Genomic DNA, 26,192 nt, shown 5'->3' with positions numbered 1-26,192 from the left:
GGCATGAATGGATGTATTTTTAAAAATCCCAGACATTTATGTGAGGATTGTATATCTTAAAGGGTTAGGCTGTCACTCAGTTCTCCTCCACAATATCACTGTTTGGCATAGCTAGAGACAGGTCGGGTTAGAGACAGAGCTGAGGAGAGAGTTTCATTGTTGGCTGGACACTGTTGGCAGAATAAAGAAACCTCTTCAGTAAAGTGGTCTCTGACTCAGTGAATTGAACCCTCAAAAAGGCAATTTATTCATTTGCAACATAAGAAAAAGATTTTCAATGTTTTCAATCAGTGATTTTTTTAAACTTAAAGTGAGATCAGTTTAAATACGGTATGAAATGGAAGGATAATATTACTCCTTGAAATGTTAGTTACCATGTAACACTTTAAATTTTCGCAGAAGCAATGAAGAGGACTGGTGCAAAAATGAAATTCTATATTAGAAACAGTTTTTTAAGGCTAAGAGAGATAAACAGAGAGATAAACAAAATAAAGAGAAAATTACTACTTTTATGATTTCTTCATTTTCTTGCCAACTATTCCACTATATCATTACTAGGCTCCAGAATGAACTCTCAGAAAAATGAGAATGGGAGTTTCTGTCCTATCACCAGGGAAAGAACACTTTTCATTGAATACACCATGTATACATGCACACATTCACAGGATCCAATCTGTGATCACGTGGCTTACTTTAAGCCACGTGATCATAGGTTGAATCCTGCTTGTGCAGATGTTTGCTGATGCTGGGAGTCATGCCAGGAACCTGATCTAAGTAAGTCAGGGTGGGGGAAGGAGCAGGCAGGTCTTTATGGGTGGTTTTGCAGACCTGGGGTGGGAGGGTTGGTGGAATTGAGAGGGGCTGGCAGATCTGCAAAGATGGGGTTGGTGGGTCCCTGGGATGGAGGGGGTTGGGAAGCCCCAAATAACCCAGGACTGGGGTGAGTGGCTGTGCTTCCCAGCCCCAGTGCTGCACTCCAACCATATACAGATATTTGGTAGATTAAGCTAACTCATTTCCAATCTAATTTAGTTCACCTCCTCATGTGAACTAAGACTGCACTGGCCATTTTTTGCCCAATCTGAAGATCTGTGTAGATATACACTTAGACTGACCTAACCCTAGTTAGGTTTAAGTATTATGTCTGCATGTACCCTAAGTCCCTACCTCAGAGATTCTTATACTCAAGAGAAGCCTACACAATATCTTCAGATGACTGACCAGAGAACAAAAAATCCATCTCATTACTTGACCCTAAAAAACATAGACTAAAAACAGACAATAGTTATATAGCTTATAACAATTTACTTGTTCCCTCTGCTAACTTCTCTGTATCTCACAGGTAATAATAACCTTCTTTCCTTTGGAATAGTCTCCTTCTTTTATATAATGAGGTTAACTAGTTCAAAATATCACTTGTTTTACAGCTTTTTCAGATAACTTTTCTTTGCTGTACATTTTTACAGCCTTCTTCCCCTTCTTTAAGTGACTTTATTCATTTCAGAAGAGAGTTAAACACGAGTCATTTTTATCTGGTACAGAGCTCAGTTAGGTCTGCTTCTTTCATAGACCCAAGAAAGGGCATTTGGTGCCTGAAAGCTTGTCTAATGTCTTTCCCAAATATATAGTTGGTTCAATAAAAGATACTACAAAACAGACATCACTTCTCACCTGTATCTTTATTAATGATTGTCCCATTGTATTTTCACTATATCAGCAGTATTAGCATTGTATTACCTCATTGCATATAGCAGTGGGCCATATTTCACACAGGAAATGCAAACAGGAAAGTTACTCATTTCTAACATTTCTAAAAATCATGTTACTAGCTGTGGTGCTTCATAATATTTATTAGACAAAACTAGCTGTATGCATTGTAACAACTGAGATAGAATTCTGACTCTATTCTAACTCCAAGTTAATGGGAGTTTTGCCATTGATTTAGTTGGAGTCCCAATAAGTTTGAATTAATTAATTTTCTCAATTCCTGCTCCAAATGTCTAGTCTATTTTTTACATTAATTTGAATAACCTACAGATGCATATATGACTGCTCTCTTAAAGTTCCTAAACAAAATGCTTGAGCTTGAATTTACATTTAAAGTCCTTGTAAATTGGACTTTACTTTGTTACCTCCTTATGAGCAAACAGTACCCAGACGGTCTCTGATGAACTGATTTTGCCAGCCGCATTTTCTTGAAAAGCTTTCAGAGTGCATCTTATCCAAATAAAAAAAGAGATGAATTTTCTCCCCCAGGGAGCATTTAATTATACTGAGGAGCTCCCCATATCTTTCAAGAAAAATACTATGGAAAGAGAGAGAAAATATTATCTGACAAACATGGCATAGAAAAAGTTGCCTCAGGTGTCCATATAGCTCAGGTAATAGGATTTAGCCTTTCATTGCTAGGTCATTGTTTTGAATCCAATACATGTCAGAAGTCATTACCAGCTGATGGCTGCTTGGTGACCTGCATGAAATGAGTTCACAACTTCATTCCAATAGGAAGTTGTCCATCTGAGAACCATCAGGTTGTACCTGTACTTTTAAAAGTGAAAGAAAGGGAAAAAAATAAAACCAAAAACAAAGTCTTCTTCAGATAGTCTAGCACGAGGCATCACTTTTCTTTACAATTATTCAACTATGTGTGTTTAACTAAAAGCAGAAACTTTGTTATCTAAATAGGATAAACAGAGTCATTTTTGGTTCAAATAGTTTTTTGTTCAAATAGTTTTACCTATTTAATTTCTTCAGCATAAAAAGAGCCAATACATGTTCTATACCTCCAACGTGCATCTTGTTCCAAAAAGTATTGTAAGACCCTACTACTACTTCCTATATATCTCCAGCCCAAATGCATCACTTTCTGGCTATTATAAATATCTGATCCCTGGTTGATCTCGCTCAGTTTTCAGGTAGCCAGTTCATGACAGGTGAGACTGTCTCAGTTCTCAGTTTACAAATCAAACCAGCATCTGATAAGTTCCCATTTAAATCAATGAAGGAAGTCTATTTAAAAAAACAAATCAATGGCTTTTCTATTTCTTATTCAATGTAAAACATCTCTCAGTTGAATTAATCTAAGCAGTCTCAGCCTTATGCTGTACTAGCTGAATCACAGTTCACATACACCATTAAAGGTTTAGAAATTTTCAATAAAATACTTTTGTCAGAAAAGAACTGAAACTGAAACTTTTCCCTGTAACACACCAGATTTGACTTTTTGTTGGAAAAGTCTTTCCAAGGGGAGAAAGAGATAAAATCACTCCAGAATAATATTAGCCTGGTATCAGATATTAACCTGGGTCAGTGCCCTGCCTACCAAGCTATTTGCTATTCTGGCATAGGTGCATCTCTTATGCTTTGTGAAAAATTTCAAGGTACCTTGATTTTGATGAGAGGAAAGATCATACCTTTTTTTTTTTGAGAATTTGAAAACTTTGCACGATGAGAAAACCTTTTCTGCTCAACTTTCCAGTATACTACAGGAATCTACTCTAGAGGTCATGTGGAGCAGTTCGAGAGGCCCATATCTGAGAAACATGGTTCCAGTGTTTTATCAGATGTGAAAACAAGAAGGTACTTTTGGCTAATAATGCCACTTTGACTGCTGATGTGATAGCCCTACACAAAAGCAGCCCTGAACTACAAGCCTGCTAAACAAAGGGAGGCTAGGTAGATACTGCTTTTCAAGCTCCTTCCTTTAACACATCAACATGACCTCATGCTTACCTTGATTCAAATCTAGTGAGTTCTGTCTCAGCCAGATTTCAGTCCCTGAATGAGACTAAATGGGAAAGCAGAAATCTCACACCATCTGGATCTAATAAAAACAACACTGAGTTGCATGTAGTTTGCTTACAGTTGGCTAAAGAAAACAGAAGGGAAAAAAAAGGATTCACATATATTTACTTGAATTAAAGCCATGAATTTGCGTCTGATGTTGTTGACCAAACCTATCATTTATCACTTTCCAGATTAATGACATGGCAGTAATTAGTGCAATTATTAGATCCAAGAGAAAGTTCCTTGAGCAAAGGCTCAATGCCTGCCTGCCTGAGGTATTTCTGGTTTGGCTAGTTAAATGCAGCAGTTCTAGCTTGTAAAGTGACCATAAACTATTATTCCACTTCTTTTTTATTTGTCACATATTCCAGGGATTCCAGGTTTCTCTGAAATCTAGAACCTTATTGATTGACACTGGTCTAAATTTGGACAGTTGAGGCCAAATTCAATAAAGTATGTTCATGAAGTACAATGGTTAGAAAACTTCTCCCAGGAAACAAATGTAATCATATTTCCAAGAGGAGACAGCAAGGAAAAGTTCCTTTGAATAAGACCTTGCAGACACATGTTGAGTTTGAGGACAATACCTTTTTTAAGCTCTCACCACACTAACAGCAAAGGATCTTAAACACTTCTAACTGATGCAACTCAGAGCAACATCACTACATTGAAAGAACGACACACATTCATAAGACAGACAGTAATTTCATCAAGTTCTTCATAAGCATCCAGCAACTGCATTCTCACAGAGAATGCAGTTCTTCCTTTCATGTACCTGATATAGGGAGAATTAAACTTGCAGCTAGAATGCCTACATCAGAGTTTTTAAAGGAGAGGATGTAATTGGGGACCTACCTAACTCATGGCAAGAGAAAACAAATTTTGCAGCTTGGCCATGGTCCAAAGAGCCATTTTTGTGGTCATTTCATAGTGGCCCTGCCTCTCGGTGCTGATTGGTGGAGAAGCCCCGGGGGAAGGAGGGACAAAGGGGTGGCTACCATCTTGACTCCTGGCTGCCCTTTGTGTGGCCCTGCCCCTCAGTGCCGATTGCCAGAAAGGTATGAGTAAACAGATGACATCTTGAATGCTGCCCTTCATGCCATCCTGCCAATTGGTGCCATCCCTTCCTAGGTGGACTGCAAGGTCTAGCCACGGCAGCAGTAAAGACTGGTGGCTCCCACTGGGGAGCTAGTTTTTTATTTTTAAGGGGGTTTTTTGGTTGTTGATTTCCTGGGAAATGACAGGCAATGCAATTTTTCATGGCGATCATGGAGATAGCTGTTTTTTTGTGATTCCCGTGCAAATCACAAAACCGTGATTTAAGTAGGTCCCTAGACATAATACAAGTTATTTACAAGTTATGCCACTGAGAGCCTCTAACACTTTATTTCTCTGCATTTTCCAGAGCCAGGGAAACATTTAAATTGTTTAACTGGAAAAACTTATTTGTGGCCTACTTTAAGTTTCAAGCCAGTTCTGGAAATTGTTCATGCCAAAAAACACCTTCATCAGTCCCCTTACATATTTGTTGTGGAAGATAGGTATATTGGAATTGAATGCTTCCTACGCCAAGATTCCTTGGGCTTGAATTCCATTAATCTATAAAACAAGAACTACTCCACCTTCTGCTTACAAAGAAGAGTTTCACTTACACAGACAAATCAAACTACATAATTTAATATAAAAAATCAGGTCAATGCCATTGATTTTTCTAATACCATTAACCCAAATTTTCAGTTATTTCCCAATCACATGAGACAGATGCTAATTAGACAACAAACAAAACAAAGCAGTGGAGTCACACAGTGCAGCTAAACTGATGAAGAATTGGTTCTAAAATGAATTTAAAATGAGGGAAAATGTTAAGTAGAGGCCACAGGAATTAACCAATACAAATGTGCTAAATCAATGTCTCTATTACATCTTGGTGGAAGGCCTCAGCAACTATTTTAAACAATGTGCTTCTTGCCAAAGAAAGAGAACAACAAACAGGAAGTAAAGCCTTGCCTCCACACTGGGGATTCCAGTCATCAGTCACCGACCCCCAGCAAAAAACCTTAATGTAGACAAAAGGCATGATTGCACAGGGACAGCTTACTCTCCCTTGAACATGAGGAAAGATGCACAAATATAAAAGCCAGTGACATTCCCTGCCTAGTGCTGTAGCAGCATAGTTGTACCAGTGTTTGCCCATAGACAGGGTAAATCTCCAGTGTAGATAAAGCCTAAATAAGGTTCAAAAGGATTTTGCATTTGCTTTCTAAAAGGAATGGCCCATAATTATGACCCTTGCCAAAGCCCCAGAAGCACAGTAATAGAGATCCTGAGCTTGGGCCTGAGGACTCATGCAAGCTGCACTGGGGCATAGCAGCAGATGTTCCTGTATTTGTTCTTCCGTAGGTCAAAGAAGCATTTGGCTTACCTCTCTCCCTCTGCAGTCATAATGTTTGCAGCCATAGCTGCTGCTGTAATGTCTCTTTTCCCTGTGAACTGTCTGCCACAGAAGCTAGTACCAATGCCACCAGCTGGCTCAAAATATATTATTTTTGTTGGCTTCATAAAGTAAAAGGTACTTTTCTCAAAGCTTCTCAGAGAAGAATGAACGGCTTCAAACTGAACAAGACGTCTGAAATAACAATGACTTTTTTTCAAGAAATTGAAAACTGACAAAAACAATCTTATTCAGCAGATGTAAGTTATTTTAGAGGGAAAATGAAATGATGTTTGGGAAAAATGCTGAGTAGAAGGATGCAACTACACTCTATGATCTGAAAGAGAACAGACAAATGTTACCTTGTCCCCAGTCTGTCAAAAATGGGCAAAATCTACAATCACTTTATTTAATTGAATTGGAAAATAAGAGCCTAATCTTACATCCGTTGTCCTCCCAACGTGTCCTATACATCACATCTCCTCATTAGGATCAGGTCCCCACAGCACAAAATTAATGCTGAGTTTTCATAGTGTTTGTACTTCAGTGAAAGAAATTTTAAATTATTATTTGAAAAATTGTACTTACAAATAATTTCCTAATTGATTGGAAAGGGTGAGAGCACTGTTGTTTGGACTGAAAGCCTGAAAAAAGGACAGAAGAAAAAGCAAAAAAGCATGGAGGAGGGATAGGGATGTTAGTATTCAGTATGTTTTTATTTAATATCTTAATTGCTTATCTGGAAATAAGATGAAACACCACATAAAGGGTATGATCCTGGTACTAATAAAAAATCAATGGCAATGAGCCCAGTGATTTCAGTGGGGCCAAGTTCAAGGCCTAATTGAATTAACAGATGATTTTAGATGGAATAACTCAAATGTTTCAGCATCGCATGCAAGGAGAAAAGAATAATATAGATGTGCTTAGAGATTTGTAACTGAGGCAGAGGGGAAAAATGGTTCAGGTAGGAAAGGAAGTAAATGCATTTGGGAAAAAAGTAATCTTGAATAAGAATTTACTGATTTGACTTTACTGCAAAAAAAAAAAAAAAAATTACAGAAAAGCTGTAGAGTGAGTAGTAGCAGTTTTAAAATGCCCTATTAAAATGCCTTAACCACAGCCTGGAGGGATTTCCTGATTGCCAAGAGCTAAGCTAGACTGAACACTTATCAATCTAAACCAAAACCATTTGTGAAGGACTTTCTGAACTTGGGGGGGGGGGGGGGGGGGGGGGGGTTTTGGATGGGGGGGGGGGGGGGGTGGAGAGTGAGTGCATTCCCTTTTGTTTCTGATTCTTTTTATCAACTGACACAGTCCCGCTCATAGTTATTCACTTCTGTCGATCTTTACTGCTCTTCTCAAAGAAAAGTGAAGAATCAACACTAGATGATCTTCATTTTTATTTCCCCAGGACAACTGTACCAGTCCCAGGAATCTACGGTGAGAGAAGGATCTCTCTTCAGTCCTCACAGGTAGCTAGGAACAGTCCCTGGTTCTTATCTCTTTGAATGGGTCATCCTTATGATCCATAATTTGTGTGTAAAAGGATTATGTCCTGGAATAGCTGTGCTAAATGCCTCAGCAGATGCGCTAAATACATCAGCATGTGTGACGATTTCTTTCCCAGCCTTTCCAGGGAGTAATTTTTTCTCTGATACTTGGAGCTTAATATGTTTGTACTTGCTAGGAATGGCACAGCTGACCAAAGAAAGGTTTGTTGCATGATCTGCATCTTCCTTAAATGGGGTGTGTTCATGCAGCCCTTATATCTAAAAAATGAGAATTGAAAGGCATTTTACAAGGCTTAGTTTGGTTTTGGAAATATTTGCCTGAGTACACCTTCACCTCTAGGTGCATCTAAAGTGACTTCTTCACAGTTTCTCCTGTGCAAATTACCAGTGTGTATTAGAAATGACATATGAGATCAGATGAGTGCCCTGACTAAATTATTGACTATTCTGAGGTGCACATGACTTTTCTCATAAAGAAAAAATAATCAGCATCTTCACAAAATCTTAGTGTGAAATATCTTACAGCTTTCAGAATGGGAAGACAATTTCCATTCAGTTCTACCCAAGGTGCTAAGCTGCAAATCTCCACAGATCTCATGCCCTTCAATTGGTGTTCGCTCCCTCTGCACATCTTTGAGACGCTTCCTGTTCTTTTTTGCTTCCTTGTAGCTATGATCAATTACTAGGTTTAGTATAGTTTTGGTTTACAGCTTTTAAAATTGGACAAGACTGAGTTAAACTCAAAAGGAAAATAAAAAGCGATGTCAATTGTCTTTCATCTCAATTTTCTATAATAGATGTTTTCTAAATATTGTGCCATTGTAACTGGATAAGTTTTATCCAGATAGATCGTGACCCAAAACCACAGCAAATGGACCAGTAGATTAAATAATGTATAAAGCCAAGTGGGAAATACCTGGAAATGAATGAAAGGCACTTTTGTATTTTTCTTTGAGCTTCTATGGGTAGTGACAATTCAAACTGCCCTGGGAACACTTGGGGTTGTCAGAGATTTTATAGCAATTGATTGCTCTTCAGGACATGTCAATTGCCCTATTTCTACTAGAGAATCGAAATCTGCAGGAAGTATTGTGTCTGTCTTGTGTGCTACATTATAATACAGGTTCTATGGGGCTGAAATATACTCGCAATTTAAAATGAAAATGTATTAACATCCTCACCCTCCTTTTATGAAGGGTTTATAGGGGGCTTATAAATGAACTTCTTCAAAATTTAGTTGTGAGCATAATAACTTAATTTTTAGTATAAACTTACCCTCTGCTGACAGTAGCAGAGGCAGAATGCCAGAATACTCCCACATTTATTAGGCTCTTACAAAAATCCTTCAACAACCTGCACTGGTCACCCTTGTTAAAAAAATACAAATTTAAAACAAAAACTTCTGCAATAGGGCAAAAATATCTTGAATTAACCTGTAGAGCTGTATGTTATATTATATCACACAGAGATAAATATTATTGTATGAAATAAAAACCAGAAAACCTGTAGGTAATATTGACCATCATACTTCACAGATACTGGCTATTATTGTCTCAAACGAACACTTGGATAAAGACAATTCAACATTTAGGAAATAACTCATTGACATTCTTCACATAAACACAACTTTCAAGGTTTTTACAGCTTTTTCTGGAAAGTTCCTAGTTTTGGAGACATCATAGATAAAAGGGCAGCAGCTCCACTTTCCCTTATACAATTATATTATTATTTGTATCATCATAGTGGCTAAAAACCACAATTACTTTGTGCCAGATACTATACAAACACCAAACAAAAGGACAGTACCTTTAAGGTACATACCAACCAACCTGAATACAGCACAGCCTTCTAATGATTTGCAACTGTTGCAAGTGAATGTATGATGAAGTAGAGTTTGCTCATATGGGCCTGATTCTGTGAACTGTTAAGGATTCTCAAGAATGCATGGCATTTTCCAGAAGATGATGAACACCTCATAGTACTGGCATCAAGCTTAAAAAAATAATTAGCAGACAATTCAACATATGGACCAACCACTACTAAGAAAAAATTCAGTGAGAGCTTTGCAAGTTTGTGAAATGTGAAAACATTTTCTTTGTGTTAATATGCTGTAGATCAGGGATGTCACAATCATCTGGCCCCATGCACAGGACCAGTCTGGCATGTGCTGTATGCAGCATGTGCTGTATACTGGCCCCTGTGCCACATGCAGTGGTTGTGGCCAGTCCAGCCAACTGTGCTGCAAACACCAGGCCCTATTCCAGGACTGCATCGGTGCCTGGGGTGCACGCTGCATGGGGCATCCCACTGGACCAGCCCTGCACACTGGCTCCACGGCCAATCTGGATCAGGCCAGCATGTAGGGCTAGTCTAGCAGGGTGCTCCATGTAGTGTGCACCTGTGCACCACATGCAGAGCCAATGCCAGTGTGGGGCTAGTATATGCAGTAAGCAGTGTGTGGGCTCAACTGGTTGTGTGCACTGCACGTGATGCATGTGGCACCCTGCTGGACTGACCTCCTGTGTCAGGTGCAAGACCAGTTCCATGAGACCCATGGGCTGGATCCATCCAGCAGGCCATGTTTGAAATTCCTGCTATTCCTGCTATAGAGTATCTTTGTATGAAAAATATAGATTAATGTATTACTTACCACTGTTTTTAATTTGCAGATGAGTACATTTTATATCTTCCACAATTTTTTCAAAAGTTGTGCTGCCATCTCTTCCAGATTCTTTCCTGCTGCTTGTGGTAAGAAGTCTATTTTCACACCAAGGAAATACACCTACAGGTGAGGCTGGCAGAATGTGATTTCAGTACTTTGGCTACACTGTGAAGACTGCCCTAGACAAAATACTCGGGTTTTCCCACCTGGAGGAGTTGTTTTAATATTCATTGGGTGTAAAAGGAAGGTTTTTCTTCAGTGTTAGATCTTTGTGGCAACTGGTATGATCACCAAGAGGCATTCATGCACCTGAAGAATTTTCAGGGAAAATCTTACAGCTATGTAATTCAGTGTTCTGCTATACTTCATTTGGATACTAGAGTTCAACAGGGAGCAGTTTCATAGGGTGAATCTGATCATCTAATTTTGTATAAAGGTTTTTATAAACAATATCTACTCTACCTTGTCAAGGCAAGCCAGACCTCTCTTGGTCTGCCATCTGGTACCATGTAAACCAATACAGCCTGTTCCATGTTTGAGTTGTCAGTGACTAAACCAGTGCTCCAAGCCCTGGGTGAGGAGGGTGTGTGGACAGGTAGTGGGACTAAAAACAAGACCTGTCAAAGGGTGGATAAGCTCCCTGTGAGCCAATGGCTTGAGAGGAGGTGGGTGCCACCAAGTCATTCTGCCTGAGAATCACCAAAGAAACTCCACTAATTTAGGAGGGTTGTTACAGCATCTAAGGTGCCCCAACATTCACAGCGACCTTGGGACTGACTTGACTTGACTCGATGCTACCTTGTGGTTGCTAATTTCAATTATTTCTTCAGAAAATCTTTAACTAGATATGCTCTGAGTGGAATGAAGTTTCTGTTGTATGATCATTTTATACCTTTAAAGTGCTTCTGAAGGGAGGGAGGTCTGACCCACCAAGTTACAGAGCACTTCCCGGCTAGGTACAGACATTCAAAAGGCCCCAGACAGAATCAATCTAAGTTGCAGTTTTCTGTAAGCTGCATAGTTTAGATTGGTAGTGAACAGAATACACATTCTCCCTTTGGTGGGGGAGACGAGCAGTTGGCATATCTTAGACTGTTTTCACCATTTTTAAACCAGTCTATATATGCTGAACAATTCTGTTACAGGTAAAGACTGGTTTTGTGTGCCAAGCTTCTGTTCTGCTACAGGTGTAAACTGATTTCCAATCATTTATGCCAGTAAAAGTGTAATACCTGTACCTGGCCCCTGAGTACAAGCTCTTTATACACTGATTCAGTTGCAAAAGAGTATGCTGAGGACTTCAGAGGACTGGGCTATAAGAAACTAATTCACTGCTTGATGAAGTCACTGGAAAGCTCCTACTGACTTCAGTATGTACTGGACCAGGCTTTTAATGAGAAACAGCTTGAACCCTTTCATGTTAGGGTTGAACCTTGCACAACGGAGATAAAATAGATTGAGATATTAACCTTTCCAATTTTCCATGATAATATTTTACATTTTAAGTAGTTATTTAGTACTGAATGCTTCACTAATGTTGCTATCAATTTCTTTTGGCTTATAAAACTTAAAAAAATGGGGTTGAAATTTAAACTTGAAATGAGCAAGATGGGCAGGTTCTGGTGAAGGGAGTCTACATACGGTCCAATAAGACAGTTATGAGAGTCTAAGAAAGTGGGAATTTTCCAAAATCATTAGAAAAATTCCCAGTTTTCCCCTCCCTATTTTCAGAAGTCACTCCAAACAGATGGATGATTAAAACTGGCAGTCTGTCATATTATAATTGTCAATTGATCAAATTTGGATGGCTAATAAAACATTCAGAGTAAATGAAAAAGCATTAGGAGCTTTCACAGCCTTGTTCTATTTAGGTTCTTGGACTGCCTTTTTATATGATCACTTTCCAGCAGCGCATTAAGTTATGTGACCAAAATCTATGAACATCTGAGAAGATTTCAGAAGAGACATTCACTATGTGATATCACAGTGAACATTTTCTCTCCTAAGCCTACAAGAGAAAGTAGCAAAATAGATTCTTAGAGAAATATATACCACACAAATCTTCTTTAAAAAAATCAGTATAAAAATGGGGCTGAATATGAGAAACAAAATCACAGATATGAAAACATTTAGCATGCTTAAGTAAGTTTCCTATAAAGTTTGCTACTTTTTATCATTCTCCACTTTTTTCTTTCTCTTTTTTTTTTCAATTGCCAAGATACATTCATCTCAGGTTCTAATGCAAACTTTTTAAAAGCATAAATGGATTGATTGCTAATCAACTCAATTTAGTCAATAATTGTATAGATGAGTTTGGATACTCCATTGACATGTCAAAAGTTAACATGGTTATGTGAATAAAGCTATGCATATATGGAAATGTTTAGGTCTGGACAAATACCATGTACCCTAAGAAACAAATATAAACTAAGCTTTGGGCACAACTTTATTTGTTTGGGTATTTTATGTAGTTCACTCGTATGTAGGTGTCAAAAATGCCAAGATTATCAGATCAAATGTATGAATGGTGTATTCCATTAAGATTTCAATGGAATGTAAGAACATCAAAGCAATATGGAAACATAAAAGCTGAAAAGCAATTAACAAGTTTCCCCCTGGAAACAAAAATGCACAATCTAGAGTTTTAAAATCTGAATGGAGAAGAGAAAAATCATTCACTCTGCTGAAGCTGACTTGAAATTTAGGAGTTCAAAAAAAAGTAGGTGTCCATTAATTCTATGTCGAGAGACAAATTTCATTAAGTATGGTTTATAGGCTTGGATGGTTATATAAAAATTTAAGATGGCATACTCCTCTCATCCCTCTAATGTCAATAGATTTACATAGAAATCAGGAGTAGAATGTGGCTTAGATATGAAAACTAGACTTTATATTCTTATGCTTATATTTGTTCAGTAACTTACTGCTGCATTCTGCATCCGTCAGCATGAAAATCTGTTCACCTTTAGATTGTTGATATGATTGTTCTACTTCCTTTTTTATCCTCAGAAGATTAGCTAAGCAGGGAGTATGTGAGTGTGCTTTGAATCAATGATTTTACAAGTGAACGGAGAAGCTCAAATACCTTCACTGACTTTTCAAAATCCTTTAGCACTGAACTATAAAATCAGAAGAAAATGTATGCTTCCTGGACCCCAAATTTCAACTAATTTTATGCTTCATTATAAGCACCAAAACCAAGTCAGTAATTTATTTCATTTTTTTATGCACAACCTCAAATTTTCTCCTAATCATGTTTCACTGAACTCAAAAGAACACAGGAATCCCAAGGCCAGATCTTAGCTTCTGTCATAGTCTTGTACTGGGGAGTGTCAGCATCTGGAGGTTTTTGTGATACAGTCACAGCTGGTTGATACATTTCTTCATTTACTGGGAGTCTGAAGGCATGAGCAAATTTGGAAGACCAGATAGGATGCGGGTTTTACCTTGCCTCCCTCACAAAAAGAGCGCTAGCAACACCACCCATCAGTATACTAAATCTAACTGTTGGTTTATATCTTGCTGAGAAAGTAAGCTATTCATTTCACAGAGGGCTGGGGATATGCCTGGTCTCTCACAGAGGGCTGACAAGTCCAACTAAAAAAATCTAAATTTAAAGTGACTCATGAAATAACGGTTGCATCCCTGACATAGGTATGTGTCAGCACTGACACAACTCTTCAGGTACACATCAGCCCTCACCTGTCTGTACACACACAGACAGATCTTAATTTGTCACACTAGAAAGGAACAGGTCCCTGGAATTGTTCAAACTCTGACATTCCTTTGACTTTTGTTATAGAGAAGCTTAATGGCAAACCTTGCAATCAGATGTTTCCCCTGGATAATGGAATCTGAGGAATCCCTTTTTTCTCCCTTTGGCTCAAGATTTGGACAACTGGCTCCTCTGATGGTTCCAATAGGTTAACTGGGACCAATTTTCATGTCTGCCCATGTCTATGGCAACAGACTTGACAGCAGGGGGAGGGCAACCTAGCTGAAGGAACTCACTACTTTAAAAGATGGGTGCTTCAGATAACTTGGACTTTTCTGGTGAGAAATATTTATTTATTGCTCTTACCCTGCAAAGAACAACTCCGGAGATCTCCCTCTTTGTTCTGCTGAAAGCTAACTCCTTTACTTCACTCCACTCATTGTACCAATGCACCTGGTCTGGTGCTCCTAGCCATATGTGAACAACTCTGGGTGGAAAGCTGGTTGCCTAGGCAGAGTAGACAGCTTCCTAGCCCAGTAACTCCTCTTCCTCCTCCTCCTCCTCCCCCTCCTCTTCAGCCCTTATAAGCATCCTAGCTCTTAGTCACACAGGCTAAATGGTTTCCAATTCCCAGTCACTGACCTTGTGTTGCTGACTGCTTGATAAAGGAGTTGCTTGTTTCATGCACTGCAAACAGACGTTAAATGTATTTTCTACATTCTAGTAGCATCTGAAGACCCCACTTAAGTATTCATAACTGTAATACATGTAATTAAAATGAATTTACAATGGCCAATAGGGAGACAAAGTGGACATAGAAAATTAATATGGACTGCAAGAGAAGTCAACCACTAAATCTTCATGTTTAACAACAGCCTCAATATGACTATCTATCCATTGTTTAATGTCTTGTAGCCTTCCCTGTACAGAAGTGTTTTAAGAAAGGTTCCAAAACAGGATAAGATTGCTTACAGATTGTTGTGAGGCAGTACCCCCAAGCACACGGTATAAAATGGAAAAATGGTTGGGGGGAAATTGTCCTAAACAATGCGAAGGCTGGCAGGGGAGTTAAGTATATTTGAGTTTGCTTTAATTTAGCAAGCCTAGGTGACAGAGACAATGCAGTGGCATGGGTTAGCGATCTGAGTGCATACTTTAAGTCTCCAGTCGGCTTGTAGAACTTGCTCCGAAATCTGTGGTCCTCAGTCTTCACTACTTTTGTTACATGTGTTACCCAGATTAAAGCTGCATATAGCTATTTGTAATGTAACAAAATCTCATTTTTGCTTGGATGCAAGAGAAGGCATTAAATAGAGGACAGATCACTCAAGAAATATGTGGTTCAATGCTCTCCCTCTATAGCATCCACTTTGGCCACTCTCAGAGACAGGATTTTGGGCTGCACAGACCATTGGTTTGACCCAGCATGGCATTTCGTATGTTCTTACATCTATCACATCTCCATTAAATTTTTAGAATTAACACCTCACATAGATTAACAGAGAATAGGGGATTCTTCCTTATCAAAGCCACTGTTTCAGCTTGTCTGAAGAACCAGGCAAACAAGATGGACTGGCTTTCCTACATGCTTGAATAGCTTTCAGCCAACCACAAGGACTAGATGCTCAGTTCATTAGTAAGGTCTTTTTTAATGAAAGCTGAGATTGTGCAGACTCTGGACATACCATATGGCTTTTAAGAAACAATGACAGGGCTGACTGTCTATATAATTACCTCAAAGTAAAAGGGAGTACAGAGCTCTGCAGCCAAGGGTGAAAAAAAGAGCTTGTCTATACTAGAAAATTTACACCAGTATAACTGAACTTACTTAGTTGAAACACTGCAATCCTGCATGTAGACAGACATAAATCAGTTTATCCAATGTTGAAATCAGTACAGATTACTTCAGTAGAATACAGAATTAAGTAAACTGTTTTTTGTAAGGTTCAAACCATGTCCAGTGCATCTTCCTTACTTTTTTGCATCCCTTTAATGAAATCAATTCAAAATCAATCTAGTTAAACTAGTGCAACTTTGGTAATACAGACAAGGCCTCAAGCCAGTGGAAAAGTATAAGCTTCATGAATACTTTCAGAACTTTCTTTGGTACCCTTGATAGCAATCTTACTCAAACGCTAAAGGAAGAGTAGGCATGGAAAATGAACTGATTAGGAGTAGACTAGCTAATCTTTCAGTATTGTCCATCTTACACATCTGCTACAGAAGTTCCTTTATGCAGCTGGGCAGAAAGTTTGGCTAAAAGAGTCATATGCTGAGAAACAGTTTCAACAATATAAAAATATTTCACAGGGATGTGGCAGTTTCAATTACCCTTTCTAGGGGGAAAAGGGCCAAACTGTAATTTTGTATTTGTTTTTGGTTTTTTGGTGATGGGGGGGAGGGGGTGACATTGTCAAAAACCTTATTCTTCTTTTGGAGTTTTAGAGTATATGAAAAGATTAATTTTACCATTTATTTGAATACTATATATAATATTATGCCCTTCTCTATTCTGCCATCATATTAATATTAATATGCATGTTATTAAAACATTAAATATTAACATGTAATATAAAAGTTGAAACAAAATATCTTAACATTATTAAAAATTTATTAAATGGCCCAGGAGGCACTTTCCTGTCTTAGGTCCCTAAAATATTGAAGTAGTCCCAAAACTAAAGTTTTCAGAATGCTCATTTCACTTGACATTTCATAATTTGGCATGATCTTTTGTTAATTGGTGGGATATGAAACTCATAGTTTTGGTTTAGGTTGTAACTTCTGGTGCAGTTTTCATCATTAGTATATCTCAAAGTGCTTTACAAAGTAAGCAAGCACCCTTTTCCCTATTTTACAGGGGGGTTTCTTCATCAAACACTGACATGCTAAGTCAAAGTCTGTTTACACTGCAAATAAAGGTATGAGTGCAACAGGTGTAGATACAGCCATGCTAGTTTTAATTTAGCTAGTTGAGATAACAGTGTAGTGAAGACACTGTAGTATATCAGTACAGGGAGCCTGGCTAAGTATTTTAATTTCTAGTCTTTGTCACTATATCTTCATTTTGTTGTTATCCATGCTATCTAGACAAAGGGAAACTTATTCATGTTGCAATTACACCTTTGTTTTTAGTTTAGGTATATCCTAAGACGCTGATTTAAAAAGAAATGCATTTAAAGGATTTTAAAATATTTTTAAACAGGTCTATATAGCATTCCTAAAACAGGTTTCTTTAATACATGGGCTTGTATCGAACACACAATGAGGACCTGGAAAGGCTGGAATTTTCCCATAAACTAAGGAGATTTAAGTGCCCAGCTCTGATTGAATTTAAATGGGATTTGGGTGCCTCACTTCATTAGGTTCCTTTGAAATTCCCATCCTTAAAGAAGCATCTGCTTGAGATGAATTGAAAAACTCACTAACAGTCATGAGTAATGCAATCATGTCAAATTTCAGTCTCCCCATTCTATCTTTATGCAGCCTCATACTAAATGACCAAAGATGTAACATGGATTTATATTACAGTACTCCAAAGACTACTAAGTTCTTCATTCTTCCATCCTTGATTTCCTAATGGAAAAAATTTAGCTAAGTCTGGAGGTGGTAGAAATGTTGTCACAATGGTCTTAAGCAATTAATATCCAACAGGATGTTAAAAAGATTAGAAAAACAGTGACCTGCTACCAAATTTAGAAAATGAAGTCATAATATGGAAACTGATCATATATAAATATAGGGGTGCCATTCAATTCAGTGGTGAAATTCACTTGGTGGTATAGAAAGTAGGATTGATGTATGTGACCTGTAAGCGATAATAAATTAGTAAAGCTAAATTGGAATATTAAAGTATATTACAAATACACATAGTACAAAAGTGAGGTATGCTGCTATAAAAATACTGTTCTTATGCATTCCTAAGTCAGATTTGCAGAAACATGTTTGGATTTACTCTATTTGCAGTTAGTATACAGAGTACATACTCAAAATATTTGACAAATATAATTTCATTTTAAACTTTGATTTTTTTGTACCATTCTTTTAGCAGAATGAGATTTGCTCCACATTTTCTTATCAGGATATTTTTAGAATAAAAAAGTACATGTAACACAAGTAGATAGGTCTGTTGCTTTTCAGAAAGAGTTCTTTTTAAGAGCTTGGTGAAATGCTCTTAGTTCTTTCCCTCCCTACCACCTGCCCAGGTTGAAAACTATGTCAAACTTTTGCAATAATTCTGTGTGAAACAACACATGACCAACTCTTATGATCTTTAGTCAGGCAAAAGTCAAATCGGGTAAACTGAACTAGAGGTCTTGCATTGGGCCATGGAGGTACCAAAGAAACTACATATATATTTAAAATGTTTATATACTCTTCTGGATCATTTAGAATTTATTTACTTACTGTATTAATTTTTTACTGAATTTAATCATTAAGGATCAGTTTTAATATTAATTACATATCAACATGCATCTTCATTCATGAATTGCAGCTGGTATTACTATATATGTGGTGGTAAGCCATATATCTCCAGAATTAGTCTCAAGCTATAAATTTAATATAACCAACATAGGTCTGATCTTATACTTCTTAAAAGTGCAAATTCTGGGAAACTCTCTTGAAGGCAGTAGAAGTTACATTTCAGTTAGGAGGACAGGATCTATGATTTCTTTTCCCCCATGTTTTTATCCTTTAATTCAATTTAATTAAACCTACAGGTGAAAATCTTTATTTGCTGTGCAAACATTTTAACCTACTGAAAATTATTTAAATAAGATGTGTTTTCTTGGTCTGTCTGATTGGCTGTTTGGGGAGAGAGAGAAAGGGATGATTTTAGAGATGTGGTTTGCTACCCTTGATCTTTAGTTTCTAAAAATTAAACATTGCTAAGTACACAAAACAGACTTGGTGAATTTCCATTGGGTTTTGATTAAGGAAATGAAAACATTACCTTAAAACTCAAGGTAAGAAATTATTATACATTGTTTTATGTACCTTTATATAAAAAGTTACAAGTAGCAAGCATATGACACAAAAAATGGAACAATAACAGCAGTAATTGTGAATGCATGCTTTTTACAATGTGTCTAATAAAAGGGATTTTTTGCGAACTCAAATATTCAGTAACATACATGCAGATTATTTTCTCAGTGTCAAATTCAGTCATATTGCTAGATGCTTATCCCAAAACCATTTCTGTTGACGTGATGATGAATGGCTAAATACCTGATTTCAATAAATTATTCCTGAAATTCAAAATTGGGTATCTTATATTGTAACTAAAAGAGCAGGTGAAGAAAAGAGACACAGAGAAGAAGAAGGAGAAGGAGAAGGAGAATGAGAAGGAGAAGGAGAAGGAGAGCACGTGGAAAGATGGGGAAAGACGAATAATAATAACCATAGTCTTATTGCCATCTATTAAATTTACTCAATACTGTTTGCTGAATTTTATCATGATATGAGAATAGCTGGTCGAATGTCCATAAAACCTCTAGCTGGTGTTTCCATGGTCGATAGTTTCACATTTCATTGTAGCATGTTCAAAATCACCCAGGAGCGCACTATTCTCAAGCAGTCTATATAATGAAAACAATGTACATATAACAAAATTTCAATGTAAATCACCTTCTTTCACATATCACACAACATACAAATAGTTAACAGAGACATAAAACAGCAACCAAAATAAAACTAAGATAAAAAATAAATCTGGGATAGTCTCAATCAGGAATTAATTTCTTCTTCAAGTTTCCAGTAAATCTCAAAATGTATTTAGAAACTAAGGAGCACTTGGTGGCCAGCAACCAAATTACAAAATAAACATGTTATTGTGCAATGGGAATATCTTGCTGAGGAAGTAAGAAATGTCTGTAATTCTTAGGTTTGGATAAAGGCAGCGGAATGAATTTAGAAACATGTCCACTTTCTTTTGACAGTTGAAATAATTCATTATAGATTTTCCTTTCACAGTTACCATGTTTGTATAAATAGTTCTTCTCTGAAAACAAAACAAAGTTAAAACATTTTCTCCCCATAAAGGAAAATTTAGGTAGACAAGTAAATAAGTAGATAAGTATTAGGTAGACAAATACTTATCTACTTATCACAAAACTATTAAAGCATTTCACACATTTTCCCCTATAAAATAATATATACATATATACACATATAAACATACATATATACATATATGATATATATAAGTGCCAGTCTGTCATCTGCCTATAACTTCTTTATAAAAATTTAGATTATATTTATTCAGGTTAAGTGTCAGTGATAGTAGATTAAAGGAAATGAACAGCCTAGTAAACTATTTAATTAAAATTAATTGTAAGTGGCAATTATTAAAACTTAAAATTAACAGTCTCTCCTTGCCTCTCGTCCCACTCCTCTAACACCTCACAATGTTGCATGAGTAAAATGAATTGATAGCATATAGTTCCATATCTTTGTGACTAAAGAAGTTAGGCTATGTTTTACATAGCATATCACATGCTGGGACATTTATAAAATTTTATTTTCTCCCACACATCCATACACAGACATACAAGTTTAGCACCCAAGCCATGCAAAGCATCTGTCTTCATAGTGTGCTTAAAATGAAGGTTATATTTAGCTATGGAATGATTACAGTACTGTTGAATATGAGAATTTAATAGATTATATGTTTAGTTTATAATGTGCAAGTTAATCATCAATACGTAATTGCAACTCTCTCTACATTCAAAGCTGACACTTTATATGCAAATTCTTAACTAGCTAGCATACAACTTGGAAACATCAGACATTTTCATATGTAACAGAATAAAATGGAATGCAACAGATGAGGCATTTGACATTCATTTATATATTTACTTACCTCAAGTTTGTCTTTTAGACCCTAGTTGTGTTGTATTCAGACTCATGTTTGCTTAGAGACCCAATGAGGCAGAACCTGGAATGTTATGGCTATTTCATTCAACATAATAATGTTTGCATAGAAAAAAAAGAATATATGCATATAGATACTTAATAAACAGTATACCTTGATAATCTGGTCAATGTGTACCAAGTCATTAATACTGGCATGCAAATAGATTAAAATAATTGAAGAATTTTAAAGAGTTAGAGATGCCTTAAATGTGCAAAGAAAATATGGAAAGCATGTAAACAACCACAGGAAGCGCATCAGTAATGCATGCAAGACATACAAATACATATAAAAAGTTTCTGAGTGCTGTTTTCCAAATAAGTGGTTCATAACTGTTTCTGTTTTTCTTTTCTTTTACTTGTAAACTTTTAATCATTCATATTTACAGGCATTCAAGGTGCAATACACAATAAAAATAAGTTTCTGTATTAAAAATATCATGCCAGACTCTACTTTTTTAGTGATTAGAAAGACTCTTCTCAATGCCATTTTTATATGTAAATATATAAGAATATTCTATAAGCACTATAATGTCTCATATTCTAAATGATATATATGTATAATAATATGACAAGCAGTGAGATTATGGTTAATAACAGAATAGATAGATATTGTAAATGTTTTGAAAATATTGCCATTCACTTTATAGAAAACAAACTTTAATAAGAAAAGGGTTTCCTTATCTCAGAAGTGTTTCTCATTAGTCTGCCATGTATGAGAACAGATAAATATGTTTTGCTATTGATTTGGACTCCATTGTTACTGTTGTTGTTATGGGTTGTGGACGGTACTGAAGGCCACCTCTTAGCTTTAAGGAAACCACATGCATGTAGCTCTTTCAAAAACCTAGATTTTCACAAAATCTTCTTTGGTTAAGTAAAAATTATACCTGCTTTTTGGTTGGTGTGTGTGTGTGTGTGTGTGTGTGTGTGTGTGTGTGTGTAAAACAGTAAAAGAAAAAGATAGATTGAAAAAGACAGAAAGACAAAGAGAGTGTGATGTGAGGGGCTTGAAGAGTAGGGGTAGAGATAAAGAGAGAAAATTTAATGACATAAGCTATAAATAGGTAGAGAAACTTAAAGAGTAAAGAAAAAAAATGAAGAAAATATTTGAGGCAATCAAGTCCTTATGTAATAGTCTTCATCAAAAATCTATTGATACTGACCGCTGGACAGCTTTATCATGTCTGGACAGCCTGTGGCTTGTAGTTGGTACCTCTTCAATTTCATCTATCTCACACGCATCTGCAGCATCTTGTGAGTAGCTATGCTTCATAACAAGGATATTTCTCCTGTTCATGGGCTGGATGAGAGGCTTTACAGGCTGGGGTTGTATTTCTGTCAAGATAGAAGCATCTCTTGTGCTGAGGTTACTACGGCTTCCCTTAGTGCTAGACAACTGTGATCCACAGTGATGGTCATGAATGCATTTTGAAGATGATCTCCGCAGTTTATGATAATTTTCAAAGTCATCTGCAACATCAGCAAGGTCAGCTGTAGGCCCTGTCCCTCTAAGAGTGCATAACTCATAATGAGGAGGCTCAAACACCTCCTGGAATACTGTTTGATCAAAGTCTGTTTTCCTTTGGACAAATTTTTTACGAGGCTGTTTGATCTGTACTATAACAGAGATAATAATGAGGATGATCACAATGCAAGAGGTCACCCCAATTATAGTGCCACTGGTATTGGTAAGTTGATCCAATAGGTTAGCTTTTCTTTTTTCTGTGTGACAGAAGAAAAGCACAGTGTTAATCTCCGATTAAAAAATAAACATGATGGTTTTGAGGTCTGCCAAGTGGTAAGCAGGATGTAGCCCAAACTCAAGCATATAAAAGAAATGTCTACTTTCTCAAGCTGCTGCTAAAGTTATCCCCAATCTCCAGTCTACTCCAAAACAAATCACAAGTCTGTTACTTGACACTCCTCTTTTACTTTCTTTCCCCATCACTAAATATATGTAGTAAGGTATTAGTAGCCTATTTGACTGTGCATTAGAGAATTATGGCAAAAACTGTGCTAATAGGCTTACACACAGTAAAACTGGACTACAGCACTTCAAGCATCACTAAAAATGCATGCATTTTCACTACTGTGCATTAGGGCAGCCTAATGCGCATTTAGCTAGTACCTCACATTAGAAGTACTAAATTTAATGCTCAGTAGCAAAAGCATATTAATAAACATGTAGACATGCCCACTGTTAAGTAAGTTAAGTGAAATAGCAGTGGTTTACAGGATTAAAAAAAATAAATACTTCTTTGCCTTGGAACTCATCTGAATTCCTAATACTAATGAACTGACTGGAACTGCTGACAGAATTCAAAGACTGAGCTGAATCAGGAGAAAACTGATAAGATTTTCAGAAAAATAACCCCATATAACCCATTACTTGTTTTATCTGCCACAAAATACATATCCAAGTTCATTAATACATCTCTTCAGAATACCCTTAGCCTAAGCACAAAGGCTGATTACCCTTTATGTAAAACAGATGGCAAGATATCAATCTATCCCTTGGTTAGAAAAACTTTTAAAATATCTGCTTGGCATTTAAAATCTTCAGAAGACTCCCAGAAACACAATGCAGTTTCATCCCTCTTTTCTGCATAATTCTCTGTGGGTTTCTTTGTAATTCATAGATGCCCAGTGAGCTGATGACTGAGCTATGAGAGCTAAAGCTAAAGTGGAGGGTTCACACCTCTTTGTAAGAAGGTCTTTCAGGATTATGATATTTACTATGAAAGTGTGATATAGCCTTAACTTTTAATTCAGCATATTTTTTACTGTTCCTTTAATGCATAATAGGGTGATATACAGTTGAAATAAAAAGCATTCACACTAAAAGAGTCATACGCCTGCTTGCCCAACAAACACGTTCCTTGCAGTCTGTATGATGCTTAGAAGGCAAATTTCAAGCCCTTGTGTTGGTACAGCAGATTGGTATCGGGGTCCTCCAACTGACTAATGAAGCACTGGGAAAAGCAGTAGCACCAGATTAAAAAAAAGCCCAGCAGCACAGCAATCAGCTTATTTGCTGGATCTAACCAGCAAATCTGCTTCTCTAGTACGAAATATAATGGTGAATAAATAAACACAGGACCTAATGGAAATGATGCAGCTTCAACCTGGCATTTGGTAAAAGGAAGATGCAATACTTTCTAGAAACAAATGAGAAGTTAAAGGTTTTTCTTTCCACTGATAAAGTAAAAAGGGAAAATTAGACTATTCTTCCCCATTTGGAAGCTTAGTTTCTCTGAGGAAAATTATTCATTTTAACTGTTTTGCTGTGTTCTTTTGCAGCACAAGTTCATTTATGGTTTACTTAATTTAACGGCTTGTCAGGATTTTACAGGCTTCAGCAGATTTATAGGCTGGCTGCTAATCCATCTCATTTTGAATTTTTTTTCTTGATTGGTTCCTAAATTTGGCATCTCTCTTGTTTCCAGGAACAAATCTGCAGTAACAGAAAAAGCAAATAGTCTCCATAGCCTGTCATGAGCTAAGCCTTTTCATCTGAAGGAAACATAGATACTGAATTTTTATTTTTCTTCTTTATCTTTTTTTTGTTTGAAAGTAGCGAGTGCCACCTGGAAACTAGTATCCAACCTGGTCAGGAATGTCAATGTCTTCATGAACGAAACATCATGCCTGGTTTACAATGTTAATTCTTGACATTTTAAGTTGACTGGTAGATTATGCGTGGATTTGTCTGCTTGGTGCAGGATTTTTCCTGCTGCATCTTGGATTTCAATGTTGTTATTATAGGCAAGAGTCTAAAAAACAGCTGTCTGTTCCTACCAGCTGCCACTTTTAAAGTTCTCTATACAAATTTCAAACGTAGGAAACAGACAAAATTCCAAATATATGCAAAGATAGGCTACTGAGTCCAAGAACATGGCAATGGGTCATAACATATATACAAGTCAAAAGCAAAAGAAATACTAACAATTTATGCATGTTCACCCACATTTTCACCTGTTTTCTTTTTGTCATTTATTTTTGCTCAATCCTGACCCAATCTGGCACCTGGTTAAAAAGTCACTGGGGATAATGGTGGTCTATCATCTCAACAATTCCAATTCTGCTTATTACCTTTGCAGTGGTTTTCATCCCAAGGATACACACAGTTCTGGAGTCCATTGCAAACCAATGTGTTATTAATACACATATTACTATGGCAAAAGAATGCATTGGCTTCACAGGGGGCTAAAATAAAATGGAGGAAAACATATGTTAAGTAGCAAATCCTTCAGCACTCTATATTCAAACATATATGAATGATAATGCAACCTTAAATAGTAATAAACCATATGGCATGGGTTTCTCAAAAGCAGTAATTAATACAACTGTTAGATATATTGCTGATGCAAATCTGAAGACACACAAACAGCTTATTAAACTGTGGTTTCAGGGTTCACAATCATGTTTAAACTTAGTGAACTCCTGCCACAATTTTTAAATTTTATCTTATCTGCAAAGAATTCAGATTTGAATGTGCAGAAAATCTGTTTTATATAAATGCTCGTGCCAATGAGAGAAGATATCTATCTATGTATGTACTTATGGGAACGCTTACGTTACAAAAGAGATCATACACTTTGGAAATATTTTGATAACAAAGAAAATCCACAATAAAAATTCACCCTTCTGTTAAAGGTTGAACAAAGATTGAACAGTTTTGCCATAAGGCCCACAAACTGGTAGAATTAGGTCACTAATTAATCTATTAAAGCTGTGAAGTAAAAAGTTGTACTGAAGGCCATAAGCTATTGGTTTGCATAAGCAACCAAAATTCCATCATTATGAACTACATGTGGTGATAAAGAAACTATACAGCTCAGTTTTTGACAATTTTCAGGTACTGGGATGGCAACAGTTCTTCTTAAAATGACTTAAAATAGTACAAATAAAAGATTTACTCTTACATTTTTAGTTTTAATCAGTGTTTCATATCAGTTGTTATACTGACATTCCTTGTATTAAAAGACAGTGCTATCATACTTTTTAAATAGCTGATTTTTAATTAAAGCTGAATGTAATTAATGCTAATGCACTGGTTTAAGCATTTCTTAGAGGTTAAACAACACATAAAGCATTCAATATAATATTTGAAAGTTGTCAAGTTATCTAATGATTGATTTGATTAATGTGAAAGGGGAACAATAAAGACTT

At 36.6% G+C, this 26,192-nt stretch overlaps 1 protein-coding gene across 1 annotated transcript in view; it reads right to left on the bottom strand.

Moving 5' to 3' along the window:
• Positions 1-19,315: 19,315 nt before the first annotated feature.
• NETO1 (neuropilin and tolloid like 1) overlaps positions 19,316-26,192 on the bottom strand; it is a 101,031-nt gene continuing 94,154 nt past the window's right edge. Inside the window, exons 8-10 of the mRNA XM_025215640.1 lie at positions 25,113-25,226; positions 22,184-22,742; positions 19,316-19,684 (exon numbers count right to left, since the gene is read on the bottom strand). Of these exons, the coding sequence (XP_025071425.1) occupies positions 19,600-19,684; positions 22,184-22,742; positions 25,113-25,226 (758 nt within the window). The 3' untranslated portion in view covers positions 19,316-19,599. The remainder of the gene's footprint in view (positions 19,685-22,183; positions 22,743-25,112; positions 25,227-26,192) is intronic.

This window comes from Alligator sinensis, unplaced genomic scaffold (genome assembly GCF_000455745.1).
Source record: "Alligator sinensis unplaced genomic scaffold, ASM45574v1 scaffold1036_1, whole genome shotgun sequence".
Lineage (NCBI taxonomy): Eukaryota > Metazoa > Chordata > Crocodylia > Alligatoridae > Alligator > Alligator sinensis.
This window is presented reverse-complemented; position numbering and strand designations above follow the sequence as displayed.